At 38.1% G+C, this 19916-nt stretch overlaps 1 protein-coding gene and 1 non-coding gene across 2 annotated transcripts; one reads left to right on the top strand and one right to left on the bottom strand.

Moving 5' to 3' along the window:
* Window positions 1–8635: 8635 nt before the first annotated feature.
* On the top strand, window positions 8636–15817 carry LOC122261589 (transmembrane protease serine 9-like). The gene is made up of 12 exons (XM_086551974.1): window positions 8636–8930; window positions 9416–9602; window positions 10786–10867; window positions 11017–11153; window positions 11395–11512; window positions 11712–11816; window positions 12492–12657; window positions 13129–13216; window positions 13654–13831; window positions 14380–14519; window positions 14976–15081; window positions 15294–15817. The coding sequence occupies exons 1-12, from the start codon at window positions 8836–8838 to the stop codon at window positions 15350–15352; spliced, it is 1461 nt and encodes a 486-aa protein (XP_086408100.1). The 5' UTR covers window positions 8636–8835; the 3' UTR covers window positions 15353–15817.
* Window positions 15818–17484: 1667 nt separating this feature from the next.
* TRNAA-AGC (transfer RNA alanine (anticodon AGC)) lies at window positions 17485–17557 on the bottom strand. The gene has a single exon. It is a non-coding gene; the product is annotated as a tRNA-Ala (tRNA).
* Window positions 17558–19916: the final 2359 nt, after the last annotated feature.

Genomic DNA, 19916 nt, shown 5'->3' with positions numbered 1-19916 from the left:
GAATAATATTTAGATTATTTAGAGTGATATTTAGATTAAAAGAGGATTCAATATAAATATAATAGCTAAAGGGTTTATACCCCATCATTTGCAGCCAAAAACGAAACATAACTGATGGGCCTTGAAGCATGAATCACAGTATCGCAGTCTAAAGCAACTAACAGTCTTTCCCATGTGAATGATTGCTGAATCACTACATGAATCAACAAAACCAAAGGTTTTTCATGTTTACGTCCTTACACCCCGCTGCCCTTCGGACACACTGACTCGTAGTTCTGGCGAGACCTTTTGCCGTAGACTGTGACGGAAGACTTCTCCGTGCCGGTAAAGTCGCCTTCTTCGCCACGAACTTGAGGACCTAAGTCGAGGACAGATGAGAGGAAGCGGGACTACCGTCAAGTGAGGCCAAGACATTGAGTGCCACAGGCTGAGTAAGACATGAAAGACATAAGCGTCTGAACGGTATGACTTTCAAAGCAGCAGAGAGAGAAAGAGAGAAGAGAGAGAGTAGAGGAGAGAGAGAGAGCAGAATGGCTGCTAATAAAACTGCCATTATATACAACTATGGAAATCTACATGTTCTGATTAACAACAACACAGGAATATCAAATGCAATAAGGATGACGACTGTTCCATACAGTAGTATAACAACAGCAAATTAAAGACAGAGACCATGTTATTTGGAATCGAGGTTGGTACACCCCTATGCCAGTGGTTCTCAATCTTTTTTCAGTGATGGCACCCTGAATTTATATAATCCTTTCTGTGGCACCCCTTTTTCACCATCACCCCTCCTCACATGAATTAACTTCTGATATAAAATTGTACCTGTTTGAATTACTTTAATTAATGATTTAAAATTATTATCCGTACTCAAACCCAAATTAACATATGATGTACTGTAGTACATGCCGAAACATAGAACTCGTCAGTGGAATTAGATTCAGAATATTAGATTAACTTAAGAGTTATAAATGCAAAGTAGCATAAAAAGAAGAAGAGAAAAAGGCATGATAATCACTGATAGTCAAATAAGCAAAACAAACAAAAGCTAACCTGATTTAGTGAGATACATGTGCTTGATGTGACTGACAGATCCTTTTCAAGTTGGGTTGAATAGTGGACAAACATACTCTCATTTCTTCTTCAAGAGTTTGCAATCTTGCCCTCTTGTTCGTTTTAATGTTAGCTAGAACAGAAAATCCCAGCTCACACAGGTAAGATGTAGAGAACTGGATAAGGATTACCAGAGCTTTCTTTGCAACTTGAGGATACTTAGCCTTCATCTGAACCCAGAATTCGTCAAGAGGCAGCTGCATGTGCAATAACTTCAGGTTACGATCATTACGCATTTCCACTAACTGCTCTTCTTCCGTGAGGGTAAGGCCCCCGGTAAGCTGAGATTGGGTTGATACTGGTGCAACAAATGGGTTTCTTATCCAGTCATAGTTTTCAGTGCATATGTCTGGAAAATAGTACTGAAGTTGCTTTTCCAGTACCTCAAGATGCTCAGAATTATTATGTTATCAGTAGTAGTAGTAGTAGTAGTAGTAGTAGTAGTAGTAGTAGTGGTAGTGTGCAAAAGGAAATATCTACCTATATTTTAGTAAAATATTAGAGCAAGTAACTTCCTACACCGACATTTAATTATAGGCAGACTGCTACAAACTGTTTTACAAATGTACCTTGAAACGATCTAGCCAAGACAAAATTCATGGCAATCTTGTGGCACCCCTAGGCGCTGTCCGTGGCACCCCAGGGTGCCGCGGCACCCAGTTTGAGAACCACTGCCCTATGCTCTCTAAAGTCAGCTCTGTCAAGAGAGCAAATCGGAAGCATGAAGCACAGGATCACCGGTGTATGGACCCTGCTAGTGTGTGAACTCTTAATCGAGGATCCGCGTCCTGTGAGAATCAAGAGGACGGAACTCGGGAGATCCCAAGTCGATGAGGACATAGATTGTGCACAATATGCGACCTGGGATACATTTGGTACTCCTTGGAAAACCCGATCTGCACTCCTGCTTCGAAATCCAACCCGAATCCGCCCATACCCTAATCCTCTTAAACGTCTCAAAGTCATCCAGTCTGCCGATTTTGGAGATAGAAAGGTCATGAGAGTTAGAAAGGTCCTCTCAACCACCGCTGATCAAGTAGTATTCTCCGTCTCGCGGCCGAATAGCATAACCGATGTAAGAATTCGAACTCCTTTCCTTCGTGTTGCCGGCGACCAGGAAATTATTCTTCCATAGAGGCGCCTGTAACTAAACTACCTTGTTCTTGTAATATAATTCACTCTTAGGGGACACGAATAGGATTCAGACACAGTTGTGCATACCCTGTATTGTCGAAATAAACGTAGAAGTTTCTGGTCACGGCGCCTTCGGTAATGCATTGCTAGCTTTGTAAACATTTCTCATATTCTCGAGAATTTGGAAGTCTGATTAAAGTTGAGGTTTTGAAGGAAATAATTATTATTATCATTGTTCAAGACTAACACGTCACGACCGATTCTCAACAAAGAAGAGAGAAGGACGTAATTCCTGTGAGAGATATGTATGAAGAGTTGATTTTGTATGTTATGAGTTATTATGTAATTTGATATACAGAATAAGGCCTACATAGCCCTTCCTCTTTATTAAAACTGATAACTGATAAGTAACTCGTCACGCTACCAATCATTTTTTCTTTTGAAAGATTTTATCCTGATCTAATTAATGTCCATACCTTAGCAGATTTTTTTTTTTTTTTTTTAATATTCCCTTTTGGGTGAGAGGGACTTTGATTACCCCTAAACTAGGGATATGTCTTAGAGATCCCAAGGGAAAGGATTGTTACAGATCAATACGTAGAGAACATGGGAAGCTTTAACAAAAGATGGCACAGGAAATGATCCTGATGTAGTATATTTTAAAATTAAAATGCCTTTGATATATAAATAAGATCGCCATGGATGACAAAGGATGAGAAGAAAAAGAGAAGAAAGTCTAAAAAGTTTATATTTCTCCCAGAGAATGAGTTACTAGAAATTCAGTAAGGCCAAAGGCAGCATGGAAATATGTTTAAGCAGCAAAATCAGTAACAGCAAATACTTCAGAATAAAAAATATATATATAACTTTTTAAGAAAATTTAAATGAAATAGCAAATATTTACACGACATAAAAGATCTTTGCAGCTAAATCACAAACAAAGAAACAAAAAATGATAAGTATGATTACATCTATCATTTACATGAAGATTATAGAAAGCTGAAGGTGGATCACAGCTTGGCTTTTTTTTTGTGTCAATGTCTGTGTTTGTGTGTATGTGTTTTTTGTATCAAAAAGAGCAGTTGTCAAAGCAAGGTCTATAGTAAATAGAAATCGGACGTATCAGTCAAATATCATTTAGACGTTATTATTCATCCTGCAAAGCAATCGAAAGACAATGATCAAGATTCATAACAAAATGTGCCAAAGTGGTGCTCCGATAAGTGGTTGTTCCTGAACTCAGACTGATGGTTGATGATGGCCACTTCCTCCTGCATTAGTCAGGCCAATTCCTGGCTAGACTTGCATTCTCGCTGCAGAATATTGACTTATACCTTAATGTTGCCAAAAACATTTGCAGAAAGCAGTCTGCTTAAGAGGCCAGTAAGAACTATAACAGCCACACACGTATTATAATCTCGATAAACTTCAAATGCAATCAGCCTGAATCTATATATCCGTAATAAGAAAATGAAAGAACGAATAAAGATTAAATAAATACAATACCAGCAAATAACTATAAGCCATCGAACCATACACAAATTGAATAAGCATAGAATTGGATAACACCATGTAACACTACAGAAGGAGTAGTATAAGCAAATAAATAAAAAATAAATACTATGACCTATGTAATCCTAAAATTGCCCAATGCCAACAAGCACAAATAATTGTGACATTGGACATTGCTACAAATTATTAAATTACCCTTTTTTTTTTTTTTCTTACATCATAACCATGTACACCACAAATTATAGTCCGAGCTTCCTTAGCGATACTCAACCGACGAAGAAGTGAGTGAAAAGACCACAGAACAATGCTTTAAAACTGAGTGTGGGACTGGAGGAGCATCAGATTCCATTGGAAATTAATCAAGCGCCAGACAAGAATCAAAAGCGGCACTCACGTATCATTTATAGTGTAGTGGCTCACTTTAAGAGATCTGCTCTGTATCGAGGTTTCACACATAAAAAGTAGGGAGTGAATGTCGTAGAGAAGCTGTAAAAATATAGGAAGACAATAATGACACAACCAAAGCAAGGATTTAGGGTCCACAGCAATGAAAAGAAAAAAAGGGTAATGCAAGTTTTTATTATGAAAACAACCCAAAGTATCGAATATGACGCTGGTTCTTATGTGGATGGTATAGGGACTGCAACCATACAGGACTGATGGTTTGAGGAAACAACAGTATCGTGTGATGATGCAAGAAAATGCTTGAAGCTTATTAAAAGAGTTGGAGCACCAGCTTGGTATAAGAAAATGGAAAGACCGCCATTAGTAGTCAAGGCTGGTATAATATGTCCAAGAAAAGCAAGCGACGTGCCATAGCTTTTACCTTCCAAATTTGAAGGGAAACGGTTCGAAACAGACAAGGAAATTCCTGCACAACGACCAAGATGAGCAAGGTTTTTAGAAACCTATTCCCGAGGACCTAACCGAACAAAAGGGAAAATCGGCTCCTGGATATGAAACTGCAGATTGTCCGCTTAGTACCAAGAACAAAATCGAAAAAGCGCCACCAAATTTTATGACGAGTGTCCACACCTGAGGAAATCAATTAAGTAGATTAGATTTGAATCTATAAATCGCATGTCGAAGAAGCTGTGTCTGTATAAGCTAGGAAACACCTAATCATCTGCCTACTTGGTCTTAGATTGATTTTTCGAAATTAATTTCCAAAGCAGTGATTGACAATCAGGGATAAATATACTGGCTGGGAAGTAAAAAGTATATGCATATGACAGGTTGTAAATTTAACATGGCGGCTTGATGTGATGGATCGAGGTTCCTCTGGTAATGCTTCTGGTACAATTGTTTCCTTTTTTCAATAGCCAAGCAGACAGTAGCTATGTGTAGCTTTTCTTTGGTGAAAGTATTTCATGTAAAATTCTAATAATAACGGGTTTTCTATCCCTGTATGCCTTTTCCCTAGAAGTAAGACAGTAAATGGCAAAATACATCCTGCCGGGTAAGGGTAAATGTTGAAAATTACTATATACGTTTTGCTCGTTGTATCCACTTTGAGTGCTGGGAAGGCTTCAGTTTTCGTAATGAAGGGAAGGGCCTTATAGATGCCTTTTAGATATATTTATGAATCTTTTAATCCCCCTGTGTCAGTACTCTCTTTCTCTCCATGTGTGTGTGTGTGTTTCTCTCACTCTTGATTAACGTCCTGTGACATTCCTCACAAATGTTCTTTTCCAACTACTCACATGATTAAACATGATTAAACAAGTCAGACTGATTGATATCAGTGTTGCTAAAAAAAAATATGAATCTAATATACTTTTAAGTTTGGATGAGAATGTTACGTATTCATTATCTTGACTCAATCACAACTATTATGCAAATGACGGCATCAACTTTTCATTATTACAATTACACATCTGTCCTCACGCAATAAGCGTTCAATAAATAAGCGTTGACTAACCTAAGAGTCGTCAGTGTTGAATCTGCTTTGACAAAGACACAATGTTCCTCGCTCGCGTGTCTGCGCTTTGCCTCCTGTTGCCTTTGGCGGTAAAGTTATTTGTATTGCTATTGCAACCATTCCTGTTCCTGTTGTTTCTGAGTGCATTGTTATCATTACTTCTACTACCATTATCGGCATTTTAATTACTAGAACAATTATTATCAGCATTGTTATCATTATCGTTCTAACTATTAGGCCTGCTCTTATTAGCATTGTTATTATCATGTTTATCTTCATTGCTATTATTTCGGTCTATAAAAAATGAGACTACAGTTCATATCAGGTATAAGAGATATAAAAGGCTTCCTAACCCTGTATCACAAACCTGATTTGTTGCTACTTTTTTGGCTGTTGCATATTCTGTGGGCGGGAAACCTCTAGCCTCCTAAGGGTCTATTGTTATCATTGTCATTTACGATACCTTGGACTATGTTGGTTTTCTTGTATTTTTTTCATATCTTATGTAGAGTAAGTTGAAGTATTGTTTCTAATATCAACCTCTATTCAACTACTAAAGTTGTGCGTTAAAGGCGACGTAAGAGATAAAAAGAAAAAAAGGATAAAAAGTATAGGATTCTCACAGTCTGTCCGTTGATCTTGTGGACGATGGCTTCGTTTACCCTGAATTTTATGACCAGACACTGTATGGCGGTTAGTAGAAATCTTTGAGAAAAATACACAGAATGAGTGAATTAGTGGAAAATATGTGCAAAGCCTATTTGTTTCGGATTTCTCGAAGGAGTAGCTATTTCAGAAAAGAACTCAAATCCGTCGAATGAAAACGGACTTACACAGAAAATGGAGAAAACGAAAAACGTTTTCAGTAGTTGTTTATATACACATATACAAGCATCAGTCATATTCTTTAGAATATTGTGATCATTATTGCCATTAACATTACTATTCCACAGCATTATCATCCTTATTTTTGTTATTACTGCTAAAATTACCATCATTATCAGCATCATCACTGATTCTGTTGTTGTTACCGACGGCATGAAAGACCCTGGCATGTTGTCATTTCCTGTCGGCATTCTGCCTTTTCGCCGTCCTGATTGCCGGAAGATTAACTTCCGGCGGTTCATTCGCATGCCAGAAGAATTATTTTGAGATGAAACGTCGTTATTTATGGGAAAGAGTTTTAAAAAATCCCAATAACTTAACAATAATGTTTCCACAAAATTTCGTTTCATAATTGAGTTCCGGCCGAGCCTAGAAGTTATGCTTAATTTTTTTTTTATTATAAAATAAACATTCAAAATTTCTGATATATTGTCAACTATTATCAATTACTAGGCATGTATATATATATATATATATATATATATATATATATATATATATATATATATATATGTATATATATATGTATATGTATGTATGTAGATTGAATGCTGATTTACTGACTGGAATTAAGGAAACTGATAAGATTATATTTATTTATTCGAACTGCATATTATTAGTGATCCGGAATTCGCAAGTGATGAAAAAAATTAATTACAAGTTGTTCATCAAAACTCATAGTTTGTGTCTATATGTATATATAAATAAATATATGTATATATAATATATATATACATATAGATAGATAAACATAGATATACCTGTATATACACATTCATATATATATATATATATATATATATATATATATATATATATATATATATATATATATATATATATATATATATATATATATATATATATATATATATATATATATATATATATATATATACATGTACACACAAACATTGCTGTTGTTATTTAGAATATTGTTAACAATATTGTTATCATCAATATCATTACAAGCATCATATTACTACAAAAATTACCATCATTATCAATACCATCATCCTTATTACTATCGCCATTATGACTTTCAACGTCAAAAACCCCGGAACTCATATATAGATAAGGATGTAGAATAAACGTCACAAAGTTCTGATACTCCAGGCATATAAAACGTATTTAGATTGAATGTCAATTAGCTTATCGCGATATCTATTAATATATGTAATATTGCAATACAACGTCGTTCTTTAAATACTGGAATTAAACAAACTGGTGAAAATATCAATATTAATTTAAATTGCAGGTTGCTATTGATCCGGAATTCAAATGGGATGAAAAAATCAATCAAAACTTGATCATCAAAACGGTGTGACAATGTGTCTATACACACACACATATACAAACATATATGCATACATACATACATACATACATACATATATATGTGTATGTACATATACAGTATATATGTATATATATATACATACATATATATATATATATATATATATATATATATATATATATATATATATATATATATATATATATATATATATATATATATAATGTGTGTGTGTTTGTGTGTGCATATTACGTTCATATTTACTTTGTGTTGATTTTTATATCGGTTATCCTGTGGCCTCCTTCCACCTCCGTGGCGGAAGCGAGCGAGTCGTTGAGTGTTCGCCTCGTGCTTCTCTCTTCCAGAGCTTCGGGATTCCGTCGCCTCGGCACGACGCTCGACGGAGACCGACGAGGCACCACCTTACGGGACCTGGTGAGTGTCTCTCTCGCTCTCTCTCTCTTTCTACCTATCTATTTATCTCTCCTCTCTCTTTCGTTTTCTTCCCTCACGCACATAAACACACATACATCCATATACACATACACAAAGACACACACGCCCACTCACCAACCTACGCAATCATATGTGTAAGCACGCAGACACATACATATACAAATAGTTTATGAGAATGTTCGCCTATTACCATAACTATGTCATGAAATTAGATTAGTTCTTTGATGGCTATAACTAATAACATTTCATCCATCAAGTTTCCAGAACCGGAAATGCGTTTCGCCTCAAGATGTCTTCCATTTCAGAGCACGACCGCCTACTTCCCATCGCTCCGGCTGAGTGCCGTAAGTCGTCCTCCCTCGCGCTCGCCCTCGTTGTGTTAAACGCTTGAAACAATATCAAACATGTAGGGAATCATTGTTATTATGAGAACACCCATTGGGCTTGCAAGTAATCTAGCCTTGCAACAACAGCCCCGTGCGGTCGAAGACTGGACGCCGATTTCCCTTGGATGGCAGGAGTGTTGACGAGCGGCGGCGATCTGATATGCGGCGCCTCGCTCATCACGGGGCAGTACCTCCTCACCGCTGCTTCCAGCGTCAGGAAGTAAGTTGCGAGATGAAGCCACGATGCTAGGGATTAGGTCCAGTCCCATTTTGAAGGTCTCCAGACAACGTTTCCACTGACCAGTGTGTGAACCGCCGTTTTCGACTGCTGTATCCGGAAAACACGCCCCTGCTCGTTCTGGCACGAGTCCCGGATGCGAGTCAAAACCGGCGGTCCACACGTTGGCGACGCCGCGGGGCGAACTCGGAAGGGAAGGGGAATGTTCTAGACTAATCAAGCGACAGTTTAGGATATCGTGAGTCAGAAAGCATTTAATAGGATTTCATTTGTTAGTTTTATGGCAAGTTCCCCTCAAGTATTAAATGGTGATGTTTACTATGCAGCTACAACTAGGACTCGGACTAGAAGGCGATTACACGAAAGTCTAAACATACTACTTACATTTCTCTCGAAGGATTAGAAGGATATTGGCATCCCCATCAGCTAAAGAAATGAATAAATGTCCGTGCTCCTTTCCCCCAAAGCATCAACCTGGCAGAAGACAGCATCGAAGCGGTGTTGGGGACGAAGTTCTTGCGAAACGGGACCGAAGAATGTCGACAGAGGATCCGCGTCGCGAAGGTGATCGTCCACGAGAAATACCACCCAGTGACTCTCGCTCATAACATTGCGCTTCTCAAGCTAGAGGAACCAGCTGACTTGAGTTCGAAGGTGAGGCTGAGGAGATGGCGATTGCAGAGGAGGCTTATACGTTGCAGAATAGGGAAGAACAAATAAGGATAGGGGTTGCATGTCTGATGGTGAGCCAGGGGGAGAAGAGCTTTGCAAAACGACATAATGATAGAGGATGCAATGACGCATTGATATATGTATAACATTCCTCCCTGACCCGGACTCGAACTTCTGGCGTCTTCAGGTGTAATTCCGAGAGTACAGTACAGTAATCCAGTTGGTTTAGTATTGTACTCCGGGTCAGACAGGTATGTTATGGTAAAGGAAATGATAGAGAAAGAGTAAAGGCAGGGGGGGTGGGGTATAGCTTACATACCTATATTAAATGTTAAGTTATCAACAATAGAGATGTTCATAATTGTGAGGATGACTCTTTTTTATGATATCAAATGCAAAAACTTATGTTCTGCCCCTTATAAGTAGCTTCGTTATATTCATGGTACATATTCCAAAACTGCAATTTTGCCAAATGAGGAAAATAGCAGTCTGAAAAAAATGTTATATTTCATATTTCTTCTCATGTACATCACAGACTAAAGAAACTTCACTTCCTCCTCCTCCCTTTTCTTCTTTTTTTTTTCTTTTCTTGTCTTCCTCCCCTCCTCCTTATTCTTCTCCTACTCCTCCTCCTATTTCCCTTCTTCCGTCCTCCTTCTCCTTCTCTTCCTCTTTCTTCCTCCTACTCCTCTTCTACTTCATATCTCCTTCTCTTCTACTTCATTCCTCCTTCTCCTCCTTCTCTTCCTCCGTCTTCCTCGTCCTTCGCCTGTTCCTCTTCCTCCTTCTCCTCCTCTTCCTCCTTCTTCCTCCTTCTCCTCCTCTTCCTCCTTCTTCTCCTCCTCTTCCTCCTTCTCCTCTTCCTCTTTCCTCTCTCCTCTCTCCTCCTCTTCCTCCTCTCTTCCTCCTTCCTTCCTCCTCTCCTCCCTCCTCCTCTTCCTCTTCCTCCCTCCTCCTTTCTTCCTCCTCTCTTCCTCCTTCCTTCCTCCTCTCCTCCTCCTTTCTTCCTCCTCTCCTCCTCCTCTCCTCCTCTTCCTCCTTCTCCTCCTCTTCCTCCTTCTTCCTCCTCCTCCTCTTCCTCTTCCTCCTCCTCCTCCCCCTCCTCTTCCTCTTCCTCCTCCTCCTCCTCTTCCTCGTCCTCCGCCTGTTCCTCTTCCTCCCCCAGGTTGCTCCCATCTGCCTGGGAATGGAAGACGCAATGGCCGCGGCCACAACAGCCACCGCCATCGGCTGGAGCAAACTCGGAGGTTATTTCTTTGTTTTATCTCTTCGTCTTGATTTAGACGTGTGCGCTATGCGTGTCAGTGAGCATTATCATGTTTGAATATCTATTGAATTTTCATTTCTTCTCATAATTTCCGAAACGTCTTCCTTTCCTGCAAACGTGGCCCTACAGACGGGGACGCGACGGAGACGCTGCAGGAGGCGGAGTTGGCCATCGTGCCGCAGGAGGAGTGCGGAAAGCAGGACTCTTTGCTGAGCATCGCGGAGGATGTTGTGTGCGCCGGGGCAGAGGGCCAGGGCGCGTGTCAGGTGAGAGTAGAAGGAAGGAGTGGGAGGAAGAAGTGGAAGGAGGGGGAGGGACGGGGAGGGAGGAGTGGAAGGAGGGGGAGGGAGGGGGAGGGAGGAGTGGAAGGAGGGGGAGGGAGGGGGAGGGAGGGGGAGGGAGGGAGAGGGAGGGAGGGAGGGAGAAGGAAAGAGAGAGAGAGAGAGAGAGAGAGAGAGAGAGGACGAGTAACATGCAAGGAACGACCTAAATTGCTTGTCCCTTCAGTCCGACACCGGAGGCTGCCTGGTCGCCGCCGGGCCCGACGGGGCATCACATCTCCTGGGCATCACGTCGGGGGGCTGCGGAAGGGCCAGCTACTCGGGAGTGGTCGTCCGAGTTTCGAGTAAGTGGCGGAGGCCGACCTCTCAGCGGGGCTCTGTCAGCGCTTCTGCTCATCCTGGAAGAATAAGCCGGATGAGCATATACATACATGCATACATACATGTGTGTGCGTAATGTGCACACACCGTCTATCTATCTATCTATCTATTAAGTATGTACACATGCACAGATAAGCCCATACTTTCTGTTACTCGTCCCAGGTTACCTGAGCTGGATCGCGGGAAAAATCTCCGAGGACGACTGCGCTTACTTGTCGCACCTTCCTGCCCCGCCGTTGCCGCTGCCCTCGAAGCCCAAGAACTGCGGTGAGTTTTAGAAAAGAAACGATTTCTGTGAATATAAAGAAATGAGCTGTAGTTGAATACTTTCGATAGTTATGCATCTTTTAAAGCCTGAGATGTTTGTGTCTCAAACTTTTGACTTTATGAAATTATGTCATTATAGACATGCTGTAAATTATATACAGTGGCATGGGCAGAGTCATATATATGTGTGTGTGTGTGTGTGTGGGTGGGGGGTGGGGGGGCAGGTAAAGCAACGGGTCGACCGCAGGATGTTTTGCCACAGCAAGCCCCCTCCCCCTCCCCCTACCAAACAGATCTGTACAGCAAGAGTATGTTGATGTAATTTCAAATATTTTTGGCTGATGAGTTTCCCACTCATCTGAAACTGAATCTATACAAAAGTAAACCTGAAGAATCCCATTGTGGAATGGAACTTAACCTAACCTAACCGAAACAATGGTTTTATTCTTCAATATCAATTTCTCGACTTTCCATCCACAATAAAACTGAGTGCGTGATTCACATCACTTTATTTTACGAAGTGATTTTCCTTTTTCATCTTTACAATTTGACCTTCGTATGTAACCATTCACCCATTCATCCACCACATATTACTTCTTATTTCCCTTTGCCTCCTGCTATTTCCTGTTTCCTTTATCCTTCCTGTTTCCAATTGTCGACCCTTCACGCCCATAGAATGCGGAGTCCCAAACCTTGCTGACCGTATAGTGGGCGATGTCACCATACCACACACGTACCCATGGCAGGTGGCTTTAGTAGAACGACTCAAAATGATTCCTTACTGCGGAGGCGCCCTTGTTTCCGACCTGTGGGTTCTCACATCTTGCACCTGCACCTTACGGTATGTTTAGTTGCACTCGGTCCAAGACCAGTAAGTGTATCCTGGTTATTTTCTTGTATTCATTCAATTTTCCCTTTTGCTTGCATTATATCCATGAGCCGATTAATACTTTCATGTTTTACTATGTTCAGAAAACTTAATTTTATGATTCTAACTTTATTTGCTCTATCTATTTATGTTCATCTAAGGCTACACTGTGGCCCGGGTAGAATGTATCGTGCATATATATATATGTATGTATATATATATATATATATATAAAAATATATATATATATATATATATATATATATATATATATATATATATATATATATATATATATATAATATATGTATATATATATATATATATATATATATATATATATATATATATATATATATATGTATATTTAGGGAGAGGGGGAGTATAATACACTCATTTTCCTTTTCGTTAGTATGACATTTTGTTTGATAACTTTATTTCCAGGACACCCCTCGACCACCAAGTCCTTCTGGGACTGCACGACTGGACCATAGACAATGCGGTCGGCCTTGTTCGTCGCGACATAGCTCAGGTTCGTACCACTTATATGAACTGTCTTGAATGTAAGGCTAGAAGGTTTGAAATACTGACTTGTTTTTGACTCTTTATAAACACCTAGATATACTATTATTTGCAAGATTCCATGTTTATTCTGCATTTCAAAACTTATTTAATCTTGCTTCAAGGTACATAATATATGTATATATATGTATATATGTATATATATACATATGTATATTTATATATATATATATATATATATATATATATATATATATGTTTATATATATGTATGTTGTTTTTTTTCTTTTCATTTAATCTGCCTCTACGTTGACAAAACTTAATCCTCTATCTTATCACCTCTCCATCTTTCTTTCAAATCTCTTTCCATACCATAGTTTTACTTCATCTTTCAGACTAATGGAATTCCCTGTTTTATATACTTTAATTTTAGTTTGCTTGTTCCAGATTGTGACGCATCCTTTGTATGGCTTAGTAGCTCTGGACAACGACATCGCCCTTCTGAAGCTCTCCAGTCCTGTGCCTTTGGACCAAGTGTACATCGCTCCCGTGTGTCTTCCTGCCCTTGGTCAGAAGATTGATGACGGCGTTGCGGTTGTTACGGGCTGGGGCCCCTTGGGATATGGTAAGAGAGATGGTGGGTGGGGCTTTAAGTAGAAGGATCGTGTTGGGGAGGGTGTGTGAGAGAGATTGTTTGTCTATATCCCGACGTAGGGGCTATAACTGTTGAATAGGATAGCTCTCAAATACCACAGCCTGAGAGCCAATTCCAAGATACTGCATAACTCTTAAGTAGCTCTTTTATGCTTTATCAGTTTCTTTTTTCTTCTTTTTTTCTAACCTGTATATTTGAAGCCGTCATAAGATCGTTTTTTATCGTTTCTTTTTGTAAATAGCATTCCAATTATTTAAAAAGTCGTTATCAACCTTTACCATTATTCCTCCAAAAGGTGTACAAAACATATCTAGGTATATGCAAATATATGTTTATGTAGACAATTATACATCCCATAGGCCAAAAAATGTGTCTAAATGGATGGAATTTATTGGAAAAATTTCCCGCCTTCTTTCTGGTGTGATTTTAACGGTTTTTCTTCCATTTTAAGGAAAAGATCCTTAATATATATTTTTTCATGGCTTTACTTATCAATGCAATCCCAATATTTTCGACAGACGGAATGCTGTCTGAACAACTATTAGCAATCGAGGTGGCTATTCAAGCTTACGAAATCTGCTTGAATCTTTACTTTCCACTTCTGACCAAGAACATGATCTGCGCTGGCTTGACGGACGGAGGAAAGGGTGTTTGTCAGGTGAGGATCTTTGTTGTTGTGGATTGTTGTCGTTGTTATTAGGATGCTGTTAGGTAATGTTGTAGTTGAACTTATTCATTAATTTGGTAATGATTATCATCATTATTATTGTCATCTTTATTGCTATCGTATTTATTGATATCAGTAATATTATTATTACTATTACTTATTATATTTCTATTCTTATCACTTTTGTTATTGTCATTTTCATTATCATCAAGATTATTGTCATTACTATTATTGTCCTTACTATTATTGTCACAATTATTAGTAGTATGGTTATGATACTGTTATTTTCTCATGATTGTTCTTTTTGATATTGCAGTTATGATCATTGTTGCTATTCTGTTATTCTTATCTTTGTTATCACCACTTTTACCATCATCCTTGAACACGGCCTTCATCTTATCAGTATCATTATCATCCTAGTTAGGATTTACCTGTTTCTGTCCACAGGGCAGCCCTTTGGTTATGGATAATGGGCGTGGTAACTATGTGCTAATAGGAATTGCGTCTTGGGGATTAACAAGTGCTCTGCCTGGAGTCTACGTGAATGTGGCTAGTAAGTATTTATGGGAGGGACCTAGGGGGCACAGCCCCCACACTTTCGTCACTGGTAACTTGAATAGTAGGTCTTGCTGTGCTGAAACTTTAGCTTTCCTTGTTATTTTTTCTCCGATTTAATAAGTAACTCTAGTGCCAAATTGTGTGTGTGTGTAAAAACCACAAGATTGGTAATAATCCAAACGTCTAATATTTTCCTGTTTTTTTCAGATTATGCTGATTGGATATCCGACATCATTGTTGGTTCTGAAACTTGCGCTGCTCATTAGAAACCCTAGTTGGCAACTGACCCCGCTAATCCCCGCCCCCTCTTTCTTCTGATTAATCAAGGTTTTATATGCATAATTAACTGACAGATCTGTTTGCTGTATTGTTTCCTTGATTTATGACAGTTAACTAGATAAATCATATATGCGAGTTGGTAAAAGATTTCCGCCCAGTTTCACCCGGGAAAAAAAAGGGGCGGGATTAAATGACGAAACATAATTAAACCAATCAGTATATAATGCCAAGTATGCCTATACAGACAAAATTATTTGTATATCCTATTTCCTTTCACTGTGAGTATCAAAAGAAAAGCAAAAATCTTACTCTTATTTATGGTAACGAAGTGTTTCATACCAAAATGAACTGTTCATCACTATAGAGTTCGATGCCAGTGGTGCCACCTGTTTCTAACCACCTCGATTCGAGAAGCCGAGACGCTCCCTTGAAAGTGTTTGGAAAGGAAGGATTCAATAAATTGATGCATTTCACATACTTTGTGTTTTTCCCTGCAACCTTCCATGTCTGAAAAATTATATTTACTGTTTCTATTCTATTATTTTATATGACTACTTATATGAATTGGTTCAAATTCGATTGATTCTACGATATATATCTTAAATATACTATACACATATACACACACACACATACATACATATATATATATATATATATATATATATATACATATATATATATATATATATATATGTGTGTGTGTGTGTGTATATCCATAGGTTATATGTATATATATATTTTGTTTTTATTTATGTATATATATACATATGTACATATTGATATATATTTATATATACATATCTATATATGTATATATAGATGGATATATCCATATATAGACATTTATGCCGTCTGGTAGCTCATTGGTAGTGTGTCGACTTCACATCCCTGTGGTCGGCATTTCGAGTCCCGTCCCAACTCGTGAGCTTCCACTGTCACCTGGCGGTTACTGGCGTAGCTGGGCACTGCGTTGGGTAAGGACCAAGCTCAGATCGAGTCAACTCTCGTTGGCACATTCTATCATGAGTCAGCACACGCTAACACAGGCGGGCTCGCCTCAGTGCACACAAGCCCGGCGTAGCATCTGCTCCGTAAATCTGGCCCATAAAAGCGAGTGCTCAAGCCTCTCCTGTGAAACTTGAGGGCCATGAGAATTGACTTCTACAGAGTCTGGTTGGTTCGGACTCTTGAGCAGAGGGATGTCAGTATCAGAATGAAATCCCTATTACCTTTTATCCCCGCTTCCTCTTTTATCTCTTTTATCTTATGGCGATATTGCTGTTTCTAATCATTATTTTCTTTTCATAATTCCACTACGGGCAAACCTATGAAGAAACAAAGGCACACAATACACAAACATCCAAAGGCGCGCATACATAAACACAAACACACTCTCACACGCATAACCTCTCATTTTCTCTCTCCTTCACACATAAACAACTAACATACACAAACACACACGCACACATCTCTTACAACAAATGTTTTGGTTCTTTCAAATTGTCAACCGTTGCCATAATGATTCAGCAATCATTCATTTCTGAAATTCGTTGCTTTAGACTGTGATACTGTGATTCATACTTCAAAGCTTATCCGTTGTCTTTCTTTTTTGGCTATTGTATTAATATTGTATCCTCTTTTAATCTAAATATTACTCGCGAACATTTCCATCAGTATGTGAATCGTTCAGAAAAAAATGCCCTCAATAAAGTCAATGATACACCCAAACATTTATGATTATCACCCTTAGCTGTGTTTCCTTATCTGAAAGATGCGCTTCGGCTTGGGGGCTAAACAGTGGTATACTTAACTCACTTTTGCAAATGTTGAAAGCCTCATAAGCTTGTAGGAAATGTGTATGTTGTACTTAGAATGACATATAAGACAATAAACCATAAAATGGTTGCATAATGAGTAGTTATGAAATAAACATGACCATAAATATATGGATACTCTCTGGATAGACATGATAACCATAATAGCTGATAAAGTGGCTAATGATTAACAATACTAATCTGTCAAGATCACCATACCGTGTCAGATATAAAACAAAGCGTGAATATGTAGGGACATGACTACATACACTAGAGGAACCATATTTAAAAAACCTTAAAATTGGAGATGCGGGGCATCGATCCCCGTACCTCTCACATGCTAAGCGAGCGCTCTACCACCTGAGCTACATCCCCTGTTATAGAATTGTCCACTTATTTTGCGAAATATTGATTAATTGATATTTGTGTGTTTGTATATATATATATATATATATATATATATATATATATGTATGTACATATGTATGTATGTATATATATAAATGTATATATATATGTATGTATGCATATATCTATACACGCATATATATGTGTATATATACATATACATATATATACTTATACTATACATGCATATGTATATATATATATGTGTGTGTGTGTTTGTAAATGAATAATAGATATACATACAAATATTTGAAAATTCCAATATAAAACAGTAAAAGCTGCTTTGAAGTCTTCCGTCACCGTGCCAGATACCAGAGAGCAAAATATAATCAAGTTTTAGTATGAAAAAAGCATTGGTAAAAAGAAGATACTTTACCAATATCTCATCTAAAAACAAATATATATTCCGTTTAGTCAAATACTTTTATTTAGTTATATTATATCGGAAGAAATATTCTTGTGGTGATATTATTCGGATATTTGACACACAAATAATAATAATAATAATAATTAATCACAAAAACGTATGGAGACTCCGTGAAAATGCGAGACCGTTTGATCTGAACACGCAGGACTTCGAAGCCACTTTGCGATGCAGGCGAGAATTTGTATTTCTTTCCCCACACTTTTTTGTGATTTTCGGGGCTTCATATCGTAAGCTTTACCCCGGTTTGTCAGGCAGTGAAATCTCAATTGCCATGTTGAATCAGTGTCAAATGCAAGACGTGCTGCCCATAAAAGCGAGTGCTCAAGCCTCTCCTGTGAAGCTTGAGGGCCATGAGGATTGACTTCCACAGAGTCGGGATGGTTCGGACTCTTGAGCAGAGGGATGGGTCGTCAGGACCAGAATGATGTTCCTTTGGTCTTTATGTTCCTTTTTTATAACTCTCTGGTAACATTACTGTTTCTAATCATTTTTTCATAATTCCAAAACGGTCACACATACAAAGAAACAAAGGCACAAAATACAATACGCACACATATCCACACGCAACATACAGGCGTACATACATAGAGACAAACACACTCTCACATGTATAAGCTTTCATTCTCTCTTTCATTCATACACACAGTCACACATACACACTCACAGATATACACAAACACACACGCTCACATATCCCTAGCAAGCATATCAACCAATGTTGTTGTTTTTTCAGATTGTCAGCCGTCAACATGCCAAGAATATACAAAATGGGGCCCAACATGAGAGAGAGAATTGTTTTTGGTTTTTAAAGATTTTTTTTTCTTCTTCAATCATGCAACCAAATTCACAAAACTTAATTGAGAATCATGTGGCCGAACCTTCATCACTATAAAAGAGATTACTCTAACCATCTTCACTACTATTACAGTACAGATGGTTTAGACAAACTGAAAACATGCGTTTGATCGACAATATCTTCAAACTGAAGCAAAAAAACACAAACACAGTAACGTGCACATAACAGAAATAATAAAACACTGCCACAAATTGAAAGGAAAAACTCGCGACGTTTCGAACTTTTAAAGAAAGTTCCTCATCAGGCGTAAGCAATCCAAAAATGAATCATTTTTATGTATATAAATACATACTTATATATATATATATATGTACAGACACACATATATATAATATATATGTATATATATTTATATAAAAAAAACAGACTGTAGATAATTTGAATCAATACATATAAGTAACCACATTAAAAAAAAAGGCAAATAGAATTTCTCAGATATGGGTGGAAGGTTGCAGGGAAAAAACACAAAAGGTGTGAAATGCATCAATTTATTGAATCCTTCCTTTCCAAACACTTTCAAGGGAGCGTCTCGGCTTCTCGAATCGAGGTGGTTAGAAACAGGTGGCACCACTGGCATCGAACTCTATAGTGATGAACAGTTCATTTTGGTATGAAACACTTCGTTACCATAAATAAGAGTAAGATTTTTGCTTTTCTTTTGATACTCACAGTGAAAGGAAATAGGATATACAAATAATTTTGTCTGTATAGGCATACTTGGCTTTATATACTGATTGGTTAAATTATATTTCGTCATTTAATCCCGCCCCTTTTTTCCCGGGTGAAACTGGGCGAAAATCTTTTTAGGAAACTCGCATATATGATTTATCTAGTTAACTGTCATAAATCAAGGAAACAATACAGCAAATAGAATTATCAGCTAATTATGCATATAAAACCCTGATGAATCAGAAGAAAGGGGGCGAGGATTAGGGGGTCAGTTGCCAACTAGGGTTTCTAATGAGCAGCGCAAGTTTCAGCACCACCAATGATGTCGGATATCCAATCAGCATAATCTGATAAAAAATACAGGAAAATATTAG

Source organism: Penaeus japonicus, unplaced genomic scaffold (genome assembly GCF_977035675.1).
Source record: "Penaeus japonicus unplaced genomic scaffold, GWHDUDI00000001_assembly GWHDUDI00000026, whole genome shotgun sequence".
NCBI lineage: Eukaryota > Metazoa > Arthropoda > Malacostraca > Decapoda > Penaeidae > Penaeus > Penaeus japonicus.
The sequence above is the reverse complement of the archived record's forward strand: the minus strand, read 5'-3'. Positions and strand labels throughout refer to the sequence as shown.